Source organism: Chroicocephalus ridibundus, chromosome 5 (genome assembly GCF_963924245.1).
Source record: "Chroicocephalus ridibundus chromosome 5, bChrRid1.1, whole genome shotgun sequence".
Taxonomy (NCBI): domain Eukaryota; kingdom Metazoa; phylum Chordata; class Aves; order Charadriiformes; family Laridae; genus Chroicocephalus; species Chroicocephalus ridibundus.
Genome location: NC_086288.1, coordinates 28121926 through 28145169, shown reverse-complemented (window position 1 = coordinate 28145169; position 23244 = coordinate 28121926). Strand labels below are relative to the sequence as shown.

At 40.3% G+C, this 23244-nt stretch overlaps 1 protein-coding gene across 2 annotated transcripts; it reads right to left on the bottom strand.

The window, feature by feature from the left end:
- Positions 1–1751: 1751 nt before the first annotated feature.
- Positions 1752–21262, bottom strand: LOC134516319 (sodium/hydrogen exchanger 9B2-like). Of its 2 annotated transcripts, XM_063336379.1 has the most exons (13): positions 20823–21262; positions 20063–20105; positions 18065–18167; positions 16292–16475; positions 14613–14783; positions 11766–11908; positions 9547–9674; positions 8477–8652; positions 7819–7925; positions 6504–6653; positions 4025–4133; positions 3655–3791; positions 1752–2681 (listed from the first exon to the last, which is right to left on the bottom strand). In XM_063336379.1, exons 3-13 carry the CDS (start codon positions 18155–18157, stop codon positions 2442–2444), a joined length of 1638 nt encoding a protein of 545 aa, XP_063192449.1. In that variant the 5' UTR covers positions 18158–18167; positions 20063–20105; positions 20823–21262; the 3' UTR covers positions 1752–2441. The 2 variants fall into 2 exon arrangements, with proteins under 2 accessions (XP_063192449.1, XP_063192448.1); XM_063336378.1 differs by lacking the exon at positions 20063–20105.
- Between the last annotated feature and the right edge of the window lie 1982 nt (positions 21263–23244).

The following is a 23244-nucleotide window of genomic DNA, read 5'->3' as shown; positions in this document are numbered from 1 at the left end:
AGAAGTCAATGGCTGACACAAGAACCACGAAGTGCAGCACCCAAACTATTAATCAGTGCACAGTTTGAAAGCATGTTCCTTTCTGGTCAGGGGACAAACATGAACTGAACTAAATATTGTACATTCCCTAAGGAAACGGAGAGAACAGCAGTGTGTATAGCAAGAAATATGTCAACGTACTTCACAACTGTTGGGGGAAAGCTTGCCAAAGAATTTCCTGATATTTTTATCCCTGTGCTGGAATTGCAGGCTATGAACCTTAAATATTTCTCAGTAAGCTTTCTTTTTGGCTTGGAGAGGAAGGCGTATACAAATGCATACATACTGAGCTATAATTAATCTGTATACAGAGGCATATATGGACACTCTGCAAATAATACAGTTTCAGTTTTCTTTAAGAAGTATTTTTGTACATTTTTGAGTTGCATATTAAAAGTGTAAAAGTTAAAATAGAATTGATTAATTCTTACTAATGCCAAAAATATCTAGACACAGCAACTATATTCTATAGAGTATCCTGTAAAACAAGTTCCATGAACTGCAGCATAGAAATCTGCAAGGAGGAATTGTCCACCTTGATTATAGGCACAGTCTAACACTCTTACTAAAAAATAACAAAACAAAACTTCCAGTTTCTGAGTGATGCTGTATTGACTCCTTACCTCAGAATGGGGCTTAGAATGACCTACTCACAGCTAATTACTTGCACAAAACATGGCAGAATAAGAAAGATTTGCTAGTACCTGTAACAGGTTAATACTAAACCCTGACTGATACCAAAGCTAAAGGCAAGAGCAGGATTTTGATCCACAGAAGTGGTTTACTCCTGGCTTTAGGATAGTCAAGGAGAAGAGAAAGGAAAGTCTTCTGGGAATGGGAAAATCAAATGTGAGCTATATTGCAACTGACTGTGCAGGAGGCATCTATATTAAATAAAATGAAGAAAACCACATTTGAGCTTTTTGCTCCCCCTGGTGAAATGTTTTGGCAAGATATTTGACACAAGCATTGCCAGTCATTAACGTGATCCACAGCCGCACCCAACTTCTGTTTCTGGGAAGACCCAGAGGACCTGAGGGTACATGCTGAGGGTACCAGCACTGCCAGGAACACCGCTTCCTCCTGACACCTGTCTTCACACAGCAGCCTTCCTTTCGCTTTGTACCATCCCTCTCAGCACTGCATTCTTAAGGCTGTTCAGCTAAAGTCTATTGGTTTTCTGCATCATAGGTAAAAAAACACCTTGGCAAATCTAAGAGGCCTTCACTCTCCGCAGCCAATACAGCCAGCCACTTCTTGGAAAAATGAGCACTAACTGGTTATATTTTTAGCAAATACCTGGTTTTCTTTGCTGTAGTTAGGAGATGTAGATGTGAGGACCTCATCGTGGCATTTTCTCAGCCAGATGAGTATTAACTTAGGACAAAGCATCAGGGCACCCAGCTGACCCATGAATCTTGATTTGAGAAGAGGTCTGCTGCTGTTGCCAAGTTCCCCAAAAGGAGCTGAGGAAGAAAGGGACAACTTTGCCCTGTCAGCAAACCCCACCCAAGAGGAGCTCTGCCCTCTGTCCTGCAGTGGCCATCACCAGAATGTAGCCACTCTCAGTGGCTGAAGAGCTGGCTTTCCCTCCCTTGACATTGTGTTGTGCAAAGGCTGAGGTACGCAGGTGAAGAAGCAGCCATCCCAATCCCATACAACATACAACCCTTTCCCAGTCTTTATAGCCTCCTCACAACCCTCATCCCATTTTCAAGCTCTGTCCTTTTTTCTACCAGCACCAGCAACGCCTGTATTGCCACAGTCTCTGACAGACCCAACTGTCTCTCAGCACATAAGCACCACCTGCTGTTTCTTGCTATGACCAAAGCTGACGGACCCTTGAAGGTACAAAGGGGTGCGTGAGCTGTGAGGAAGAACAGCAATAGGAAAAGGCAAGTTTTGGAACCCAAATGACGAAGGAGAGGGAATCACCAACCCATGGCAGGACTTGTTCACTGTATGTCAGCAGTCTCTAATTCACAAGTTGCATTCTTTGAGCTGTTGAACTTGTCATCTCATAGCCCAGTTTCAACTGTCAAGAAGCTACTCACATTTGTCTCCATTTTCTTCTGTTTATATTCCACCTCATGACTCCACTCCATGGCTGAAAAATTCTGATCTTCTCCCTGGCCTCACACCCACACATTTCAAGTAACTGTTGAATGCTAACTTCTCAGTGACTCACTGCCTGACGAGCCTATTCACTGTATGTTCAGCTATTTCATCTCTTAAGGCACCATCAACACATACAAATATTTTATAAAACTCTACCAGGACTGCTTTTAAAATAGCAGACATAACTGACACTTGTTTTGGTTTCCTCCAGAAAGATTACAGACACGCTGTGTTTACTCAACAGAAGTGTAAGGGCTGAAGGACCATATTCCTGTAGTTGTCTCTTACGAAGGTTCACAGGCCTCTGCCTCTTCTGCAGCCTCAGCACCTTTCTCATCCTCCTGCCTATTTGTCTGAGCCTTCTGCAAAAGTCTGGGCCCTGCCAAGCCAATAGCCAGGGCTCCAATTGGAGCAGTGATCAAGATAGCCAAGAAAGCTACTGTCAGTACATCCATTCCATATTTTTCCAGTTGCTCATCCTGATGACTTCTCGCTGTATCCAGGGCAAGGGAACCTATTGCAGCCTGCAGGAAAGCAAACATTGCTGAGATGGATCAAGTAACCTTTAGCATTAAAAGAGGAAAGAAAGGGACTAATCATCAGTCAACATTTAACATAAATTTGACATTTTTAGTAGATTCAACCCATTAATTTTTAGGGAGTACATAGGTGTTATGTTACACCTATGAGAACAATTTTCACTTGGCTACACTTTGAATTTCCTAAGCTCATGAGCTTATCTGGGTGGTTCCCTCCTGTGAAGAACATTGCTTAGCTACCATTTTATCCACATTTTTGGAGAATGTGTGATTATTGAAACAGGCCAGAATATTGCAGCTATTAAAATGCCACACCTTGAGAATGCATCCTGAAAGCAGTCAACTAGTAGCAGCTTCTGAAAATTTAGTTCACAAATCTTGCAATAACCCTCGCCTGTTCTGATTATTTACTTTTGTTTGCAAGTAATCATGCTATTGAGGCAAAGTCTAAATGACTTAATGATCACTGAAATAAAGGAGTAGGAATGCAGTGAGCCTGAGGCTTCTGCAGCAATACAGCTGTCAGACTACCCCTTACTAAAATGACCACAAACTGAAAACCCATTCTGAGCCTCTGGTGTGACTGTCCCTGCATACACTTCATGTGCTGTAAGAGGGAAACGTTTTTGCCTTTGTTTTGAGAGTTCTCGGAAGCTGTATGCAAAGGCACAGTAACCTGCAATAGCTGAGAAATAGTTAAACTTCCTACGATAATGTACAATTCTCTGTCATTATTAAGAGTACAACCCAGGATGCAAGCAATACACCTTCCCACAGAAGGCTCTCCATGCACTTTTCAAGCAGACTTAGGGGCAGTTCAGAAGATAAACTGTCCATATACTATGCTGTGCTGTTGTTCAGCCTGATCCTCTCCCCGTTTACTGCTGTGCTAGTTACGAGGAGATTTGCCAAAGACAATAGATTTAACCTAGAATGAAAGTGATGTTGGACTGTTTACCTGGACAGTGGCTTTGGGCATCCATGCCAATGAGACGAATACTTTCTCCTTAAAATTAAACCCAGCAAAACACACCATCAGGAACGTTGCTATGATTCGCACAACTAGGGCAATGGCTAATGTAGCAACACAGAGCCCTGAAACAAAGACAAACATTTCTCAGTACTTTTGTGCATAGCTGTCTGAGTGGAAAAAGCCTCCTAAAACTGTTGCTTTACAGTGGTGTTGGTTTTTTGGTTTGGTTTTTGGTGGGATTTTTTTGGGGTGGGGAGCAGTCATAATGTATTTTGCTTTTATATAGCATCTCTTCCTTTATAGAGATACTTTGGAAGCTAGTAATGAAAGCTGGATAATCAGTGAATGATCTTACCAACAGTTTCAGGCCTAAGAGATGTAACAGATACTTCTGCTCCAATTAAACCAAAAAGAAAAGGTTGAAAGATATTCCATGCAACTGCGACAATTTTTTCTACTTCCCTCTGCAATCAAAACAAAAATAAACTGTACATTTGTAAATTCACAAAAATATGGCCAAGGAGACACAACATTTAATTTATCAAAGGACAAACTGAAAATGTATCATAAAGATTGTCCAGAATTGCTCCTACTTCTTTGACCTAATACTAAAAGATTCAAAATCAGTTGTGCACCTTTCAAAGGTCAGAATGTGTCTTGCTCTGCTGGTAAATAAATGCTTGCTATCTCAAGAAGAGAAACAAAAATCACTGATGTTTGAACAGTAACAGAGCAGTTTGCAGACAAGAGGAGGAAAATAAAGCATAGTTGATTTTCAATATTTAGGAAGGCATAATTTGAACAGTTTTGCCATGAAGTTTCTGAGCCCTTGGGAACTGCATACTTAAATGTGTTCTTCCATTTGTATCTGAGCAGAGACAGAACCTCAAAAGTTTCAGTCCTGACCTAACTCCACTCGTGCTGTACTCCATCAGAGGCCTGTCTCCATGTGGGCAGGACCAAAGTTAGACTAAGCAAGTCTGAAATCCCGTATTAGCAAAAAGTGTTGAACTTTCCAGTGCGATGTACTGTATAAGGACAAAGCCATCTTTTCTCCTTGTGTTTGAACTTTATACCTAACAAGTTTTCTAAAACAGCTGCTGCCAGGATAAACGGGAATCTTTCACTTACATGAAGTAGTACATGTAGCATATCTAATAGCACTTCTTTTCTAATTAAGTGAGTTCTACAATAGCAAATGAACCTTCAGGCTGGCATGTGCGGAAAATATAAATGCAGTGCTCTGTCTCTTAATAATCAGTCTGGGGATACACGTGTCCTGTTCTTGGTGTACTGTCTGGGACTCATCCTGCAACATCTCTTGCTCTTCAGTCAACGGAATGGTAGATAACTGCAATACAAGAACTTCTGTAACCTTAAAGAGAACAAGGTGAAAATATACAGACCTCTCAATATTTTTCTTTATTTGCCTCATTTCTCCCTGTTATCTCACCCTTTTCTTTTTTGGCAAAAAACCACAATCCTCTTTACAGACGTTAGCATTATTTCAGTCTGTTTACTGCCTTTTTAACTGTTTCAGCAATAGGTACAATGTTCCTTGTTGTCTGTGGACAGTATTTGCCAAGTGACTTCCACCGGGGACAGTATGAGGCAGTGGCCTTTGAGAAGCTCAGCAGGAAAACCTTGGTAGTATATTGAGTATACAGTATGCAGACATCTCTGACTGTATCTGATAAAAAAGAGCTAGAGGCATTTGAAATCAGCATCCTTAAGGCCAAGAAGCTTCATTCATGGATCAGAATAATTTAAACAGCATTTATAGACTGCATACACTCTTTTAAGGTCCTTTTGAAATTCTTTAAAAGCTTTTCAATGGAGATCTTTATCAGTTGTAGTGTCCTTAAGTAGTTAAGTCCCAAGATGCGTTCTTTGTCTCTTAAAATCGGACAACAATGTAATAATTTAAATAGAAACCATGGTTTCTTTTTCGTTGTTTTAACAAACCTTGAGATCTTAACGAAGTCAGGGTCTAGATGGGGATAATAATATGGACTCTGCTATATCTGATCCCCTTTCCTTTCTCCTCCCCTTCTCCTACTGCATGTCACAAGGCTACAGCTGCAGAAGAGAAAGACGCCCTAAGAACATTAAGTGTAGATGGTATCAAGCAAAAGAGGCAGCGAGACATGCCAAGGTACAGAAATGCAGCAGGGCAGCAACAGTAAGAGGAAGCAGGCTTAGCAGCTAAGAGAAAGTGACTAAAAAGCAGTCTTTTGTATGTTTTTTGTATGGCCTTATATCACCATTTATTGTGGGCACCCTGCTCTCTAATTTATCCAGAACACACTGACTGGAATTTGATGGCAAAGATGAGACTGGGAAAGATGAGAAAGGGCGGTTAATTACTGTTTTCCATTTCACCCTGCAAAACCACAGGGGACAAAACCTCAGGGTATTCAGGCCATGTGCACAACTGCATTTGGACACCTGTTTGTAAATCTTACCATAAAGTGACTGTGTAAGGTTACAGACACTGTCACAGAGCCGAGACATAAAGCTTTAGATTCCTAGGCAAGTGCCTTGATAAGTAAATCTCCTTTACATGGCTTAAGATGTCTAAGAAAAGCTTGTGAGCATTTCTCTGTCAGTATGTTAGGCTCTGCATCGATGCGTATTCACATACAAGGTAACTTTCTGTCATGCTAAATGTTAAAGACTTCCACAATAAAAGTAGAATGCTTTGTTTAATCCATACACTTCCTAGAGATTCATAAATGCACCATATTACCACCCCTGACAGAAATTCAAAATCCTGTCAAGCTGTATATTCAAAGGAGTTTTGGTATGGTATACTTCTTTATGTAGACATTTACCTTTTCATCAGACCAACCCACACCTGCAACAAAAGCTAAGACTAATGTGCAGAGCCCTCCTGATCCAGGGAAGCCAAAGTAAATGCTGCCAAAAACAGCAAACATGGACAGCCCAAGTACAAAATATGACCTCTTCCATGCCAGAGATGCCTGCAGCCAGGAAAGAGACAAACAAAAAAGTAAATTTTTTTTAGAAATGGAGGAGAAATTTTACTTCTGTTAATTTTGAAAATAACAATTGCTATTAACCATTGTGAAAGAATCAAAGCTTTCAAGTGAGACTTCAACTGTTCAGTTGAGTTGAGGGTATTTTTTCTTACTTTAATTCCTAAGAAATTTAAGTTTTGGAAATGTAATATTTTCTTTCTCCTGCACATTCAAAATCTTATTTCCAGTAGGCTTTTTGTATCACAAGGAACATGATGCTCTATTTTAAGAGCCCTGCTTCAACTCTGATAACAGGATTTTCTACCTGTGCAGTCAAGTAGTAAAACAGTTTATCCAAGGAGAGGTGAAATCCTTGCCACTAGATGTTTTTAAGGACAAGTTAAACAAACATTTGCCAGGGACAGTCTTGTTTTGTTTGATCCAGTCTCACAGCAGACAGTTATATCTCTGCCACTGGTCCCCATTTCTGTTTATCTGTTTAGTTCCTGTATCACACTTCTTATGTCATTTAATAAGAAAATTTTGTCACACTGAGGGCAATAGATGCTTTGCAAATTGACTTCAGTAATCCAGAACCTATCTACTTTCTTCCACAATTTTTTGTTCACTTAATTGCCCCTTGATAGTAAATTCATCTACCACGTTACATAAGCTTAATTTTTATTGAAAGTAACACATTCTAATTGGCACTAATGATATGCCCAATCACTTAAAGCCTACAATCTGTCCACTTTACTTGTTTTTAATCTTAGGCCTAGTGGAAACATCTTATAGAAGTAAATGTGCCACACACCAATCTAATTGATGATTATTTTACTGTCTGAAATGGATATCAGACACTTCCTACTTTACGTGTGGGCATTTCCACCACCTTCAATGAGAGCAGGATGATGAGCTGAGTTCCAAACTCTGCATCAGGAAGGACTATGAGATCATACATTTTTATTGTTGCAGTAAACAAGTAATCACCTAAAAAACATCTTCACTTGATAGGCTTTGCATCCTGGAAGCTGTTAGCGCTGCTCACAGCTTTCCCCCAAAACAGCTTCACATGAGGCTTGAAAATTAATAACTTAGGAACATCATCCCTTAGCAAATCATTTCTATTTTCTAAAAATATTTTTTACTGTTTTTTTTTTTTTTTTACCTGATCATGGCTTGGGAAATATCGAACAAACATTCCCAGAATCCCCCCAGCTGCTATGCCAACAGCAACCTCCAGCACTCCACGGAGCACATTGTAAAGAGTAGAACCTATGTGGCAAAAGAAAAACGGGTTCAGTAAGCCATACACAGATCCTTCACCCACAAACCACACCATGGACCTATGGGGGTGATTCCAGGACAGCGTCTGCTTTAAATTACTTTGGGGCAAAGGGGTTCAGGAGGCAAACTATGATCCTGAAAGAACTGGATAGTGCAACTTTCTCTCTCTGAAACCTCATGCCAAGAAAGTGTGCCAGAGAAGCCAGAGAAAGAGCCACTGCAAGAGCATTGCCAAACCCAGGGAAATTTGAAAGCACTTATGTTGGGCCTGCAGGGACCAGACTTGGCAGCTAAGGGAGCAGACAGGGAAAAATGTTCTCTGAAAGTTGTTGTGACCCAGTACTCAGAGCAGACAATGTTACACTAAGACTTTTGATCATGGGTAGTTTTACTCTCAATATTCAAGTCCTTACATGACATACATGAACTTTATAAGGAGGTGTCATTAAGTTACAAACCAGTCAGTCATAACAGAGCACACGTTCTTCAAAATGCCACTTTTTGTTCTGGATTTCACTACATACAGATTAACCACATACCGGAAGAGAAAGCCATCCCAAGGCAAGTGTTGAAGCCTGTGATAGCCAGAATGTCGTCAATGCTGCCAGCTGCCATTAGCAAAGTTGGGATACCTTTCTCTACCCCATATCCCCCAGCCTGTAAAATCAGCATTGAGGGAACCACCACAGCAGGGGAGACTGCACCTAAAACAAAACTGAAAGCACATAGGTTCAGCCTCTCTTAAAAAGAAAGCACTGAACTAAAAAAACTCAAAACGTTCTCACCCCAATTCTTTTAAAGTGTAAATAAACAGACCTTTACATAAGGTGTTTTCTTTACCTTTCCCTGCTAATTACAAGCAGGGGTATTTCTATGCAGGTTTGCAATCAGCATTTACATTTTGCCCCACTCAATAGTATGAAAAGTAAAGGGCTCCGACAACTACGACTTGAGTCTACACTGCAGGCCAGTTATACTCCCTGATACATGCCTTGATTGTCCCATTTAGGACCTGGTCTAGATGTCCTTATGACTCAGCAGCCCAGTTCCTCGTCATAAAAATCAGTGTGTGGCAGAGTAGGAGTTCATCCATCTTGCTCCAGTATATGGGTCCAGACCAAGTTCACCTCTTCAGCAGAACTAAATGGAAAAGGTTTCCTCTTCAAGGATATTACTCCAGAATACAACATGCTATATCCTTATCCTTGACTTGTGACAAGAAGGCTGTCCCACGTGCATCCCTCTATGGGGAAATTCTGAATTCCAGCATGAAGATTCTCCAAATTGTGGTATCATTTTCTGTCCCTCAAAGCCCCTTGTGTTGTGGTTAAAGACTCAGGGATTGCACCATCCCTCTTCAAGTGCCCAGACCACAAACACAGAAAAGTAATATTGCAAGTACTCCTCCACAGCCTGGAAATTTGACCTTTAAATTAACCAGAGAGCCAGACATGAATGGTAAGCAAACAACCACAGGGGCTAAGCACAGCTTCCTAACTGTCATTAATTGAGGTCTCTGCTTGGCACAGAGAACTAACTGCACTTGAGTCATTTAACTGTAGCATGAAAGCAGGCACTTTGTCACACAGGAGAAAAGAGAGCACGTTACCCTAGTATAAATCCCCATTGCCACGGCAAATGCATGAACAAGTAGGCAAGAACAGCAGCTGTGCACGTTTCTGAGATGCACGGTCCGAAAGAAAGCCGCAAACAGACTGCTTTGAGCTTCTTAAGAGCCTGCAATATACAAGCACATTCAGACATTAGTATCAATACCCTTGGCTTTATGGAGAGGAAATACATTTATGATCTGATATGATTTATTGAAAGAATCCCCCCTGAGTGACAGTACAGGATGTGACAGCTTTATGTGGCCTAAGCCAGAGATAGGCTCAAGCACAACCGGATTTGGATATAAAATTCCAAGCGTGGTAGTGAAACCCACTGAATCCAGGTTCAACAAGGCTCCTGCAGGTCACAGGAAGGAGAGGCAGAAAATTCTGTTTGGCTTCTTGTGCAGAGCAGACTAAATGTGAAAGGCTGGACTATCTGGAATCCATTTGAAAAGTGCATCCTCAACACAGCTGACTTACCCACAATTACTTGAGGTCATTTGCTCCATCCACAAAAGATTTTGCTATAATCCCACAAGTTGTGTTAGCACCCCCAAAAAGTTATCCCCAAATCCATGAACAAATAATGAAAAGTTGTAGAACTACATAGAGTCCATGAAAGGAGCCAAGCATCTCTTTCAGCTCTCACTTGATATTCAGAGCAGATTAAGTTCCATTTGGCTCAGCAACTTCTATTAAAAAAATTCCCTAAACCAGAGTATTTACTTTTATTAATAGTTAGTCACAAACATGACTCTGTTAGGACAGGTCCCTAATTTTGACATGGAAAAAAACACCACAATGAGTTGCAATTTTTACCAGCGCAGTTTATCCCAGCATAATTAGGGCTGAGAATCACCAGAGCAACCGACATCTTTGTCTTCACAGCTTCAATTACATGAGGAACAATTGTAACTGCATCAAAGCATTGTTACATACAGAGTCCAAATGACAGTTTCGATTGCCACATGGGAGAAAAATGAGTCAAAGATGAAGCTCCTTTGGCAAAAAAAGTTGTCACAGAGGAGACAGAAAAGCAATATCTCACAGAACTGAGCATCCAAGCTGTGTGTAACAACACACAGTCCATGCTCATACAAGATTGAATGTCTTAGAAAAATGGATTATAATAATGTAGGAAACCAGACATTTTTCAAGAACGACAAACCCCTGTTTTTGTAAATATTTGAAGCATTGGCAACTCCCTGGTTTTCATCTTGGTTAAGAAAATCAGTTTAGTTGTTCTGAACTAGCTATACTTGACTTAAGTTCTATATAAACTTTAAGCAGTCCCTTAAACTTAAATAAAGAGGGGCCAATATGGTACAGCTTTATTTCAGCCAGCTGATTTAGGTCAAGCAGATCCTTGCCTTCATTAATTTATGGAATCATAGAATCTGTTAGGTTGGAAGGGACCTTTAAAGGTCATCTAGTCCAACCCTCCTGCAGTAAGCAGGGACATCTTCGACTAGATCATGTTGCTCAGAGCCTCATCAAGCCTGGCCCTGAATGTCTCCAGGGATGGGGCCTCCACCACCTCTCTGGGCAACCTGGGAACCTCATGTTTCATAGTGTGCAGAGCAAGACTATTTTTTTGTTCACAGAAGCTTTATGGGCTTTATTGTGATGTGAAGCATTGTTTCTGTAGTACAGCAGGACTCATCTTTGCAACCAATATATTTGCATTAAAATGGCAATGATTCCAAAAAAAACCAAACCAAAAACTAAAAGAAAAGAAAAGAAAAAAGTAAAAAAGACACATAGGTTTGGATTTTTTGGTTGGTTGGGGTTTTTTTGATTGGTGTCAACACAAGCAACATTTTCTTTCAAGGACTGGGGATCTCTTCCATTACTTGTTTTAGTCTATCAGTGTAAACTGACAGGGAGTTTGTCAGGGTATGTAAACTCTTCCAGACAGACCATGATTGAGCACATCATCAAGATGTTCTGCTCACAAAATTCAGGAAATTTCTTTAAGGCAAGGGGGAAAATAAAATCAGTTTTCTTCAGTTATTTTTTGGGTTGTTTGCCTACTCTACAAATCCAACTGCCAATATTAACATATGACTATACAATAGAAACTATGCTTTCTGTAGTGCTCCAATTTGCAGATCCTCTAAGGCTGAACCGTTCAATATTTTTAACAGAACAAATTATTCAATTTTTTTGGGGGGCTGTTGTATACTTTGCCTCACACAAATGGCTGATGCCATACCTTTGGATCCAGGCCAAGTCCTGCTCGGGTCAAGATAATTGAAAGAGCGACATTCCTCAGTGCTGCAGACCAGCGTAGGTTTATCTGGACAATGTCACTAATGAATGGAGTATTTCGGATTAGGAAACCAGCAAGTAGCATCCCTTAAGTGAAAGAAAATAAGCTCCTGTCAAATGATCTGGTTTTGTTGCACAAAAGCAGCTTGCATAGCGTTCTTAAAAATAGACACCGTATTTATGAAAGACAAAGGAACAATTAATGTTCTGAATTATTAGTCATGTTTTAACAATGGGGACTGAGGTGTGGAAAGAGAGAGATGTTTAAAGCAATGAAAGTGGCCTAAGGACACATCAGGTCACCAATGAATAAATCCGCAGGATGCTGACACGTAGCTTTAATGCGAGTCAACAGGATTCAGCTTTGTTCATTAGGTGCAGGTGATACTTACCATAAGAAAAGACACTTCTGCATCCTTAAAGATATTTTTCATGTTAGCTTATTTTAACATGAGAAGAGGAAGATCGTCTAGTGCTGCGTGTTTATCTCAGAAGTTAGAAATCTTTAAAAATCCTCTTAGACCTAAGAAATGCAGGTATCACAGGAACCGTAATGCTGAGTTCATTGGGAAATCTAATCTAGAACAGCTAATCATGGACTAACTTAGATATTTTAAAACGCTTGGGCAACATGACTCATGCAAAGAGGGGAAAAAAAAAAAATCAGGAACTTGCTCTTATTCTCTATTTGAGCTTGCAAGATCCAACCTTTTGCAAATATTAGTAAAACTGTTTAATCATAGACTTCCTTCAAAGCTATTGGAACTGTAGTTCTGGAAGGACACAGACAAGTGCAGGAAAGGATGACTTTAAATATAGATCTGCGGAGATGCATTGTAGGTCCTGATGATTTAAAGGTACATCTTTGTGCCGTAAATTTATATTAGCCACGTTAAGAAACAGGAAATAAAAAAAGACAAAAAGTAAACAAACACTGCACTTAGATTTGTGTCAGCTTGGTGTGAGCCTTGGCTGTGGACTTGATTTGTCCTGGAGCACGCTAAACTTTCGGTCATTGTTCTTCCCACCACCTCCCGGAAAAAAACTGTGGCATAATTAATCTGTGGTACCTCATGACAATTATATCAGGCTAGCATAATGATCACATGCTTTTTGCAGTGTTTGCTTGAGGTCCAAGTCACGAAAGCTACCCCAATCTAGAAATCTGCTTAAAGCAAAGAAAGCTGCACCTCAAAGCATATTTTCATTCTTCTGCTGTATGTTTCCTGCTGCAGAAACCTCTCTGCAATGTATACCTAAAATATACCGTGTGACCGTTTCTGTAGCAATTTCACTCCTTCTTTCCTCTGAGGCTCACTATAAGCTGCATAAGTACTCACCCAGCCACATTACACTCAACTACACCTGGCACAAGTGGATTAAGGCACGTAAGAGTACAAGATTTGTATTTTTTGTGTTGAAAAGAATATTCAAAGACATTGTCTATCTCTTCTTCTGACTCATAGATTTCTCCAGCTTTCCTCAGACTGGGGATCTGAGTAACGAACTCCGTCCTAAGCAACTCAACAGACATGTGCTGTCATGCTTAAGTTTCTGTTGTTCAGTATTACCTGTCTGACAAAGCAGTTTCATGCTCAAGTGTTAACTTTTAGGTACAGATGTAATTAAAAAAGCAGAATCCAAATGGTCAGAAACTTTTTTTTTAAGGGGGGAGTGTTTACTTAGAAAGGACAGACTCCCTGTGTGTTACGTTCTGTGTTCATATTATCGCAGATATGCATGCTGTATGCAAAACTTCCCTCCCTCTCATTTGAATTTTTTCTCGCTGGTGAAACTAAGTAGTGCAAGAAGGCGCGCGCTGCCTGGACAGAGCTGTATTCGAAGCTGTAGGGCCCTTCTGTAAGCAGCGCTCCTCTGTGAGGCACAACACCAACTATGCAGGTTACAAAATCACATCCGTGCACTACAGGCAGATATTTGTAGCCCACTCTGCCATGAAGTTTTACTGTCTGTCAACAGCTTTACTCATTTATGCACTAAGCATAGTAAGGGGGCAGTATACAGCTGGTGAGAAGAACCTGGAGCTTCATTTTTCAGCTTCGGTGACATCACAGCACTTCACAATATTGTACTGATCTAACCAAAACCTCCTCTAGGAAAAAAGTCTGAAAAGGTTCTGATGGTGTCAGAATAAACGTCATTTTCATTTTTGTGTAAAATAAAATAAGATGTTGATACGAAAAACAGTATTATGATTGATTCAAAAGATCTCTCTTTAGAACAATTATTCCTGGTAGTGAATTTATTTTCTCAGGTTTCAATTATCTTGAGAGAAAGGAAGGAGAAGAAAGAAATTGCTTTGGATTACCAGTAATAGGGAATTCCTGTAGCGTTTTCTTTGGAAAACATGTTCATTCTGCAAGATACATGTGAAACAGCCCAGCAATAATTTCCTTATGAATTAATTATTCCATTGTAATAGGAGGTCCAGATTAAGACTCCTGTTTAATGATGTTAAAACCAAATTTTAAGTAACTTTGAGAGAGGGCACTGAAGGATAATAACCCTTGAATCTGTAGGTATACAATTCTCTGGCCCCAAAGAATGAAGAGGAGAGCCTCAGTAACATACAGGCAATTTTATCTGAGCCAGTTTGGAGAATCTTGCACCTTCTCAGAGAGGACCAGATAAAAGTCACTTGGAAAAGCTGCAGATTTTGAGCGTGACACAGTTTGTTTGCTCCCAATCCAAATATATCTGGCATGCAGATATTACTGTACAGTTTAAACAACACAAATATGCAGGAAGAAAAGAAGGAAAGATATCTTACCCAGAAGAGCAGGGAGAGGAGGAAGTGTTCGTATTTTAATGAATCCAAAAATTTTACCTCCGATGACAGCGAAAAAATAAAGGAACAGAATTCCAAACAGGTTTCCACCTGGGAGACACTCAGCCCCAGTGATTGACCAAACCACAGCCCAAACCAGGACCACGATTGCAACTGGAACAAAACAAGAAATACTCATGTTTAATCATCTCCCTGGCACAACTTTGTTTGCTCTTAGATCACATTTGTTTTTCTACTAAGGAAAAAGGTACCATGACTTTCAGAAATAAAATCATTTACCTTAAAAATTAGTTTAATTATAACAATGTCTTTAGTCTTTGATGATCCCTAAACTGATGTTCTGATTTTATAGATCCTAAGATGGTAACAGGAACATCATCAGGGATCCAAAACGTACTGAGTGAGCCTTGGGTCACTCTGGAAAGCACTTAACAAGTCCCAAACTTAAAGCAAAGAGTTTCACTAACTTATCTTGCATTTGCTTATCTTCCTTCAGCTACTCCAGAACTGCAATAAGAACCTTCTGCTGTATAGACTGGCACATCTTCAAGCTAATGACTGCAGCTCCAGTCTAATTTTTAAAAGAATTTCAGTATAGTTTTTTAGCTGGATGTGCTTGTGCAATACATCGCTATCTCTACCAAAAAAAAAAAAAAAAAAAATCTGAAGGAGGTTGTGTCTCTGGATAGCCTGAAGTAGTACAGATGTTACCCTTGATACAGCAGTCAAAGAGAGATAACACACAGGAAAAAATTTCCTGAAAAATATTATGAGGACATTAAATGAAAATATTATAAAATATGTGGAAATATTACACTCTTTTCAGGCTCCCAAATCTGTTCCTACAGTTATCCAACAAGAACAGGCATGCATAGATATAAAAGCAGAAGGCCGAAGGAGTGGAAAAAATGTGTTGAATAAATCCCCCTTCTCATAATTATAAGAAAATGTACTGCATTTTCAGATTGGATTTTTCTTAATCTTATTTGAGGGTGACAGGTAGCAAAGGGAAGACCAGTAGATTTCCAAACATAAAAGCCTAAGAATCCCAAATGAGAAAGAATGGAGGCTGTTGAAGCAGTCAAAGCCACAGGAAGTGTCTTTTGTTAGGAAAAGTCTGAAATAACTGGTTAGGCAGGCATTCTCTTCTGTGAGCCTTCAGTGCATGGTAAATCTTAAACAGAATGGGTCACTTTGCCTTGTAGTTAGGATTCGTGGCTTCGCAAGCCTGGGGTGTTAAGAAACAAAAGAAAGTATCGCTGCAAAGCCTCATCTTTGTTACCTTAATTCAACAAAAAGCCATCCAGTGTGCCAAAAATGCCACTGTGTTTATAATAATCTTAATGCTGTCACACCAAAATGAACTATCAAGATGAGAATTAGGAGGTCTTTCCTCTGATGAAAACAATTTGCAATGCAAAAGCATACCTACCATGTTAAACACAGAAGAGAGGATGGAGGAAGAAAAACTATACATTCAAATATTTTCTTTGCTTCATTTTTTTGTTTCCTACTGAAACGTTGAAACAAAAGTGGGATGTATAAAACATAGCTATCTCCCTTCATTGTTTTCAAGGACAATGGACAGGTATCATCACATCCAGAGAAACTAGTACCTCGTTTGCCGTTTCTCGGTTTAATTAAACTCTGTCCTTACATACCATTTGTCACTGTTTGGGCCAGTAAACCCTGAGGAGGACAACTAAATATTTGCCTCCATGTTCTCGCAGGTATTGAAGACCCTGCTGTTGGTTCCGGCGGTGGCTGAGCACAATGATTCAAGAGAGCAGTTTCTTCTGTTTGTATATTCCCATCGCCACCTTTGGCATCTGCTGTTGGACCCTCCTGAATAAAAACAATGAGACTCTTTCAGATGTGGCACTTGAAGTAGCGTACAAGACATGAAATCAGCTGTGATGCACTAGATCCACACTGTCTATAGATGGCTACGTTAACGACACAATTGCTGTAGGAATGGTCCAGCTTTGTAGTGTATTTAGGATTTTTGTTTACCTGTTTGGTTTTGCATGGCACAGCGAGCTGCATGTGAGAGACTGTGAGACATTTGCCTTTTTATCTGCAACTGACAGGACTCCTGTTCTCAATAAAATTGTACCTGTTCAGCAGCAATATCATCATATTTGATGAAGAAACAATATTAATAGGCCAGGTTCAGCTTATCTCATAATACGAGCTAAATGTTTATCAATATTTTCTGCAATTTGATAGGGTTCTGCTTCCAGACTGGATTCCACAATACAGTTAACAATTAGCATCATTCCAGTGAGGCAGGGTCTTTAATATAACTCCTAAATAACTTCTGTTGCAAAGCCTTGAACCAAATAAGAAAACCAACTTGTGATTACACAAAGAACAGCTGGCCAGTGTAAGCCTTACTCACATGATCCATTGCTGGAAGGCTCAAGCTGGTAAGTCAAGGTAGAGATGGAGAGATACTACTCTGGGAGTTAATTCCTTGAAGAATAGTTCCTTGAAGCTGCTCTCTTATACTGATTCATCTCCTTATCCATATTCATAACCAAAGCACCTTTTGACCATTTTTGGATATGTGTCTCATTTCATTTTAGGGTCCTTTTTTTTGACAAGTTAATCATCTACCTTCCCTTATGATTATTCACCTTCATGTCAGCTCATTGTCACAGCATGGACATGGAATTCTTGTCTATGCTGTGGTTTGGCCCTCCTCCAGTAACAGTTCCACATTTCCCATTATTTTCTGTCTCATCTCTCTCTCTAGATATTCGTATATATATATATATATATATCTCCCTTACTCAAAGTCACAGTTGGAACACAAATCTTGTGAGCTTTCAGCAGGGAGTTGTTTCTCTACCCTGTGATTCTGCGATCACCAGCTACCCATGTGTATAAATATACACCACACAGTATCTTTACAGTTAGTATTATATGTTTACTCTAAAGTGCCTTTTATGTTAAGAATTTTATTCTTACTTGCATTTACTGCAAATCTTTTTTAAAGCCATAGGCATTTCCAAGAACACTGGAAATATGCATAGAGAAGTTTAAAATAATGGTTTGGGGTTTTTTATTTTTATTAGATATGAAAAGGAAGACATGCATGAACACCTTTCAGCAAGTGGACTGATAGGCGCAATTCAAAAGCAAAGAAGCAATCATAAGTCCATGTAATTCTCTTCCATAGCTGATTACAAAATGTATGCTGATGCATTTCCTGCTTCCAGCTGAAATTGCAGCCACTGATTTCCAGCAATCCAACATACAACAGACTTTTAAAAACTGAACATTTGCTAATTGTAAGAAATTCCCACTGAGGAGATTTCTCTTTCTATTCCCTTCAGATATAGAGATTTTAACAGATGTAGGAAGAAAAAGGAAAGGAAAAGGAGGGTTCCCTCTAACTAAAATTGTTCTTTGAGATCCTATTTAATTACCTCGCTTTGCTCAAGCATGGGAATCGTACCACTTCTGTCACATACTGATGGCTCAGGATTTTCATTGTCATTTACAATATCCGCCTTTACCATTGTTACAAACCTAAGGAAAGCAATAAAGATAGAAAAGTTGGAGAGAAACAAATAATATTATTTTCCAGATAGAAGACTTGTCAGTGATGTTGTTTCTTTTCCCATAGATCAGGTGAAAAAACCCTCACAGCCCAATTTGGAATTTAATGGTTTTTGCATGCTTGTGTATGCTGTACATGAGAACGACAGACACTAACAGAAGAACAGTATTAAACTTACCAAGTTATAGATTAACAAAAAACAAAATGAAAAAATCTGAGTTGTAGAATCACGTTGATGTGTGCTAACCTGTTATTTCCTGCTTAAAAGCATGGCTGTAATATGAATATTGTGCCTCCTATCAGCACAAGATAAAGGTTATTTGCCGTCAACATCACTTACCAGGACCATTAGTTCTGAAAGTGTCACAGGTCCTGTGTGCATGGCAGTGGAAGTGACTATTTCGTAAAGTTAAGAGCAACAACTACAGTTTCTAAAGCATACACACAAGGGGACGCTTTTTCCTGAACTTAAACCTGACCAGATCCAGTTATGATTTTCAGGGGAATTTTCAAGAACATGGTTCTGTTAGATATCGCTATTCACAAACACATTGACTGAATATTTAAGAAACAGAAGATGCCTGTTTGAATAAAGATCAGGACCATGCACAACTTGCAATCTATATTCGGGTGAGGCTGATAAAACATGACTTTTTTTTATTGCTTATATCCCATGGAGATACTTCTCAGAGCAGGAAGTAAGGTCCAAGTGAGTAATGGTCATCGGATTTACTCAGTCTAACTGGTCGACTTCTTGTCCCATAGATGCTAACAAAAGATATGGCAGTGCACGGTTCCGTACGTCCGAATTTTCTTTGTGCAAATATTTACTGTAGTTTCACAAGTCTGAGCCAGCGAGAGTCGCATGCACATATCTGAAGACACGGCTTGCTAGTGTTCTTCTTTGTTACAGCAAATGTGTGCCTATATTCTTCTCCAACTACATTTCAGTGCTAACAGCATTTTCTTGAAGTCTTTTACGTGGCTCTGGCCATCTAAAACACCACTCAAGTTAAGCCAGAAGTTCTGAGCCAAGGAATTCCTTGCTAAATTGCTGGAAGCAAGTCAGAGCGCTGATTCTCACAATTATCAAGCCTTCAGTGTGTAATGATATGTTTGGTATTTGCGAACGATTGATGCCATGAACAAAGATAGAGGCTATTTTAACACCTGGGTGGTTTTGTTTGAGCTGTTCTGATATGAAACTGGCTTGAGCCATGGCCAAGGCATAGAGGAAGAATATAGAGCCATAGGCAAGCACTTTCAGTATGTTCTAAGATAATAGTTTTTCTTTCTTTCCTTTTAAAATGTAAAGTGTTAATTTACTCAAATTGCAGTCCTTTTCTATATTTTTAATGACTACTTTTGGAACCAAATAGTTGTGGTCTCAAAGTTTTTTAATGAAATAAGTGATACTTTTAGGTTTTTTCGTAGGATTATTCATCCTTTCATTGAGGATGGAAATCCACAAATGCCAGTCTACTAATGGGAATAGAAAGTATCGGTGACCTACCAGTGTCTCTTTCCTTCCCTTCACTGACCACTTTCCCAGGGCACAGGTACTTATTTTTGTAATTTTGAAAGGGATGGGTGTGGGTGAGGAACAGAAGGATATTGCTCTCCATCCAGCTTTGCATGGCTGACATCCCAGTTCTTGGGGGTCGTGTAGTTGTTGGCACGGAACGCATTAATACTTCTGAGAAACCCAGGTCCACCTCGCAACAGCTTCATCTCCTGAATGTATTGTTCCCAGTAGCGTATAGGGAGGAAAATATTGACTAAGCAAAGATGTTGGAAGTTCTGCTTAGCAGGAATGGTTTCAAGGTGTGAATGAGTCGTCTGATAGTGGATGTACTGTCCTTACCTGTTTTGTGACAGGCCTTCACCCTCTCAGGTTCTTGATACTCCTATTTTAAAGCAGCAGCCGGTTAGATTAATGAGACCAAAGGGAGTAGTTAGCTCAGTCATATCAGAATGGGGGTTTTTTTGAGTTCATGGTATTTGTTTGTTTGGGGTTTTTTTGTTTTGTTTTGTTGGTGGGTTTGTTTTGTATTTTAAACTTCACCCCCTATACAAACAAAATCAGCGATTGAGAAATCATAGAGCAGAATTCATACCACAGGGTTAAGGCCTGTACCATGGAAACCAGCCAGCGACAGACTTATTTCAGTACCGCCCTGTAAAATATACTTTCCTTATTTTGAAATGAGAAAAGTTTTTACTATAGGTTTTTATTACATCCTCTCATTTTACTTGTTTTTAGTTGGTAGGGAGGAGGAAAGGGAGAGCTGAACTGAAGAGATGACTGACAGGGCAGCATGTGCGTGCTTATATTATTAGCTCTAGTGCCCTGGCAACTGTCAACCTTCTGCTTTGTACACGCAGAGTACAGAAAGGAATACAAATAAAATACCACAGCCACTGCCACAGCAACTAATATTCAGAGGCAGGAAAGGAAAAAACCTCGCATCGTCATCACCCACAAGAAACCGAACCCTGATGCAACCTCCTTCCCCGCTTCCCCCCGCGGCTTCCTGCCTGCAAAGCCAGCTAATAGTCCCCCACGCTGCCTCTCCGGCCGCAGGGGATGGAGATAGGACGAGACAGAGGGGCAGAAAATTTACCTGGGGAACGGCAGGGATCAGAGAGAAGGAGCCGCTGCCCGTGCAGCCCCTCTCGCACGGCTCCGGTCCCTCCTGGAGGCGATAATCCGCTCCCCGCAAGCGGCAGCGGCAGCTCTGTGCCAGCTCTGGCTCCTCCTCCCCGCTGCTGCCGCTAACGCCACGGTTCCTCCTCCAGAGCCACAGCTTCGCTAGCCCAGCAGCAAAAACCGCCGTCTGGAGCTTGGGAAGACCGTAAAGGGCTCCCCGGATGCCGTCCTGTGCACCGTGAGTCGGTCCCCGCCGGGCAGGCGGCAGGACGGTGGGGGCGAGTGAGGGGGTGGCCGTGTCCGAGCTGTCACACAGGTGTCAGGGCCACCAAATGGACCAGCCCTGAGCCCACAGCCCCCGGGAGGCGGGGTAGATTTGTGTGTCTCATACAGCCAGCGCTCCGCTTCCCACGTCATTTCATTGTAACCTGTACACATTAAAAAGGTTGCTTTATACCCTGCCTTTCCCGTGGCTGTGGGGAAGCTAAACACAATCCTCTTACCCAGACTGCAGCACCGCAAGTGGAGGTTAGGGGCGAAGAAAGGATAAGGATGTGAAAAAAGTATAAGGATCTCTACACAATTCTGCTCTGGATGCATGCAGAAGAACTGCATTAGGGCAGGCAGCAGAATAAAAAAAAAAAAAACAAAAAAAAACCAACCTGCATATTTGTGGTGTTCCCATCAAGACTTTTCTACGCCTTAAAAGAAGAAACAAGTGTGTGCCCACTTCATCTGCAAGTGCGCATCAGGGAATGAGACAGACCTTCTGTCTCGACCTCATTTTGCGAGCTCCACTAGCTGCATGTGAAAACAGATTCAAATGCAACATGTTGCTACTTTGTTCTTGTAGCATTACAAAGAATTAAGCTGGCTACAAATCTGAGGGAAAAAAAAAGCCACCACACCACTGTTTTTTGATCAGATTAAATTTTCCAGAAGGACTCTGGATCAGGGAAGTTTCTTCCCCCCAACCACACAAGAGAAAAGTTTGACCTAGAATCTGAAAAGTCAAATAACTCCTTGTGTTATCACTGGGGTGGAAGGAAAAAAAAATAAAAATTACCCAGTTCCATTAAAAACAGAGCAGAGAATTAAGAGGTTGCAAGAGCATTAAGAAGCATTCTCCTTTAATAATTCCAGCAAGTCTGCTGGAAAACCCCTAGGCATTAGAACACATTTCAGAGTTGTAGCTGTTAACACACCCATTGCTAATAGCATTGCTAATAACGCAAGAGACAGTCTCCACTGATTTTTTTTTTTTGTCCACCAGCTTCTCAGACTGCCACTGAAAAATCCATATCTCTGCGCTTTTGGAAAAAGCGGGTGGTAGGTATCTCCTTTTCTTGCAACTCAAAAAACATTTGAGTAGCACCTGTATATTAGAGTCACCAGCGAGCTTAGAAGTGTTAATGAATAAAGTTCAATATGCAATATGTATAACGATTATTCTCTCAGATTCTTAAGTATATTTTCAGAATACACACTGAATTTCCCATGTTGCTGCAGTGGGGAGATTCTCTTTTCAACATAAGCCTGCTACACCTACTATAGAGGAAGGACTTTGGCCTTCATATTAAACTCTAAAAGCATTGAAACAGTATCTTGCCAGCCTGAACTTTTAACATTTGGCTTTATGTCAGTCAACAGTGGTGGAGCAGTTTCGGATAACTTTGTATTCCTGCCTCAACTTGATCCTGCTTGGCTGCCAGGGTCGCTTCATTAAAATACTAGATACGCAAAAACCCGTAAACAAACTACACAAGATCAGAATGCTCCAACCATGATTAAAAGTAAAAGTTAAACTCACAGTGAGCCTAAGGAAGACAATATCCTGGAATGCCCCATCCCTGAAGTTTTCAAGGCCAGGCTGGATGGGGCTTTGAGCAACCTGGTCTAGTGGGAGGTGTCCCTGCCCATGGCAGGGGGGTGGAACTAGATGGTGTTTAAGGTCCCTTCTAACCTGAACCATTCTATGATTCTAATATCCACAATACCATTTTATCCATATCCACAATATCATTTTAAAATAGTAAGTAAATGTAACTTTTACAAATAAGAAGCCTGATCTTAACTAGACGTGTTCCATTATCTTTGAAATCAAGTAATTAATATTACTGCTTCAGCTAATATTGAAAAGCCTAAGCAATAAATTTAAAAACATGGCAGTTGTTACAGAAACACAAACAAAATAATATTGTAGCCTTTTTTCCTGTGCTGATTACTGATCAATCATACCCAGTAGCATTTATTCTTTAATTCCTCCCCCACTTATATATGTATTTAATATATGTGAAATTGCATACAGCTTCATTCACAAACTGGATAAAACAAGCTGTGTGCAGTTTTTTAAAGCTACCATATTTATAGGCCGTCAGCCCATGTCATTCATATAA

Bases quoted from the DNA above. Each gene is read 5' to 3' on its own strand.
- LOC134516319 (XM_063336379.1), bottom strand. From the start codon at position 18,157: ATGGTAAAGGCGGATATTGTAAATGACAATGAAAATCCTGAGCCATCA. The intron at 6,654-7,818 runs GTAAAAAAAAAA...TCCTGGCTGCAG, and splicing joins ATTTCCCAAGCCATGATCAG to GCATCTCTGGCATGGAAGAG. The intron at 2,682-3,654 runs GTAAACAGTCCA...GCTTTCCTGCAG, and splicing joins TGCCCAAAGCCACTGTCCAG to GCTGCAATAGGTTCCCTTGC.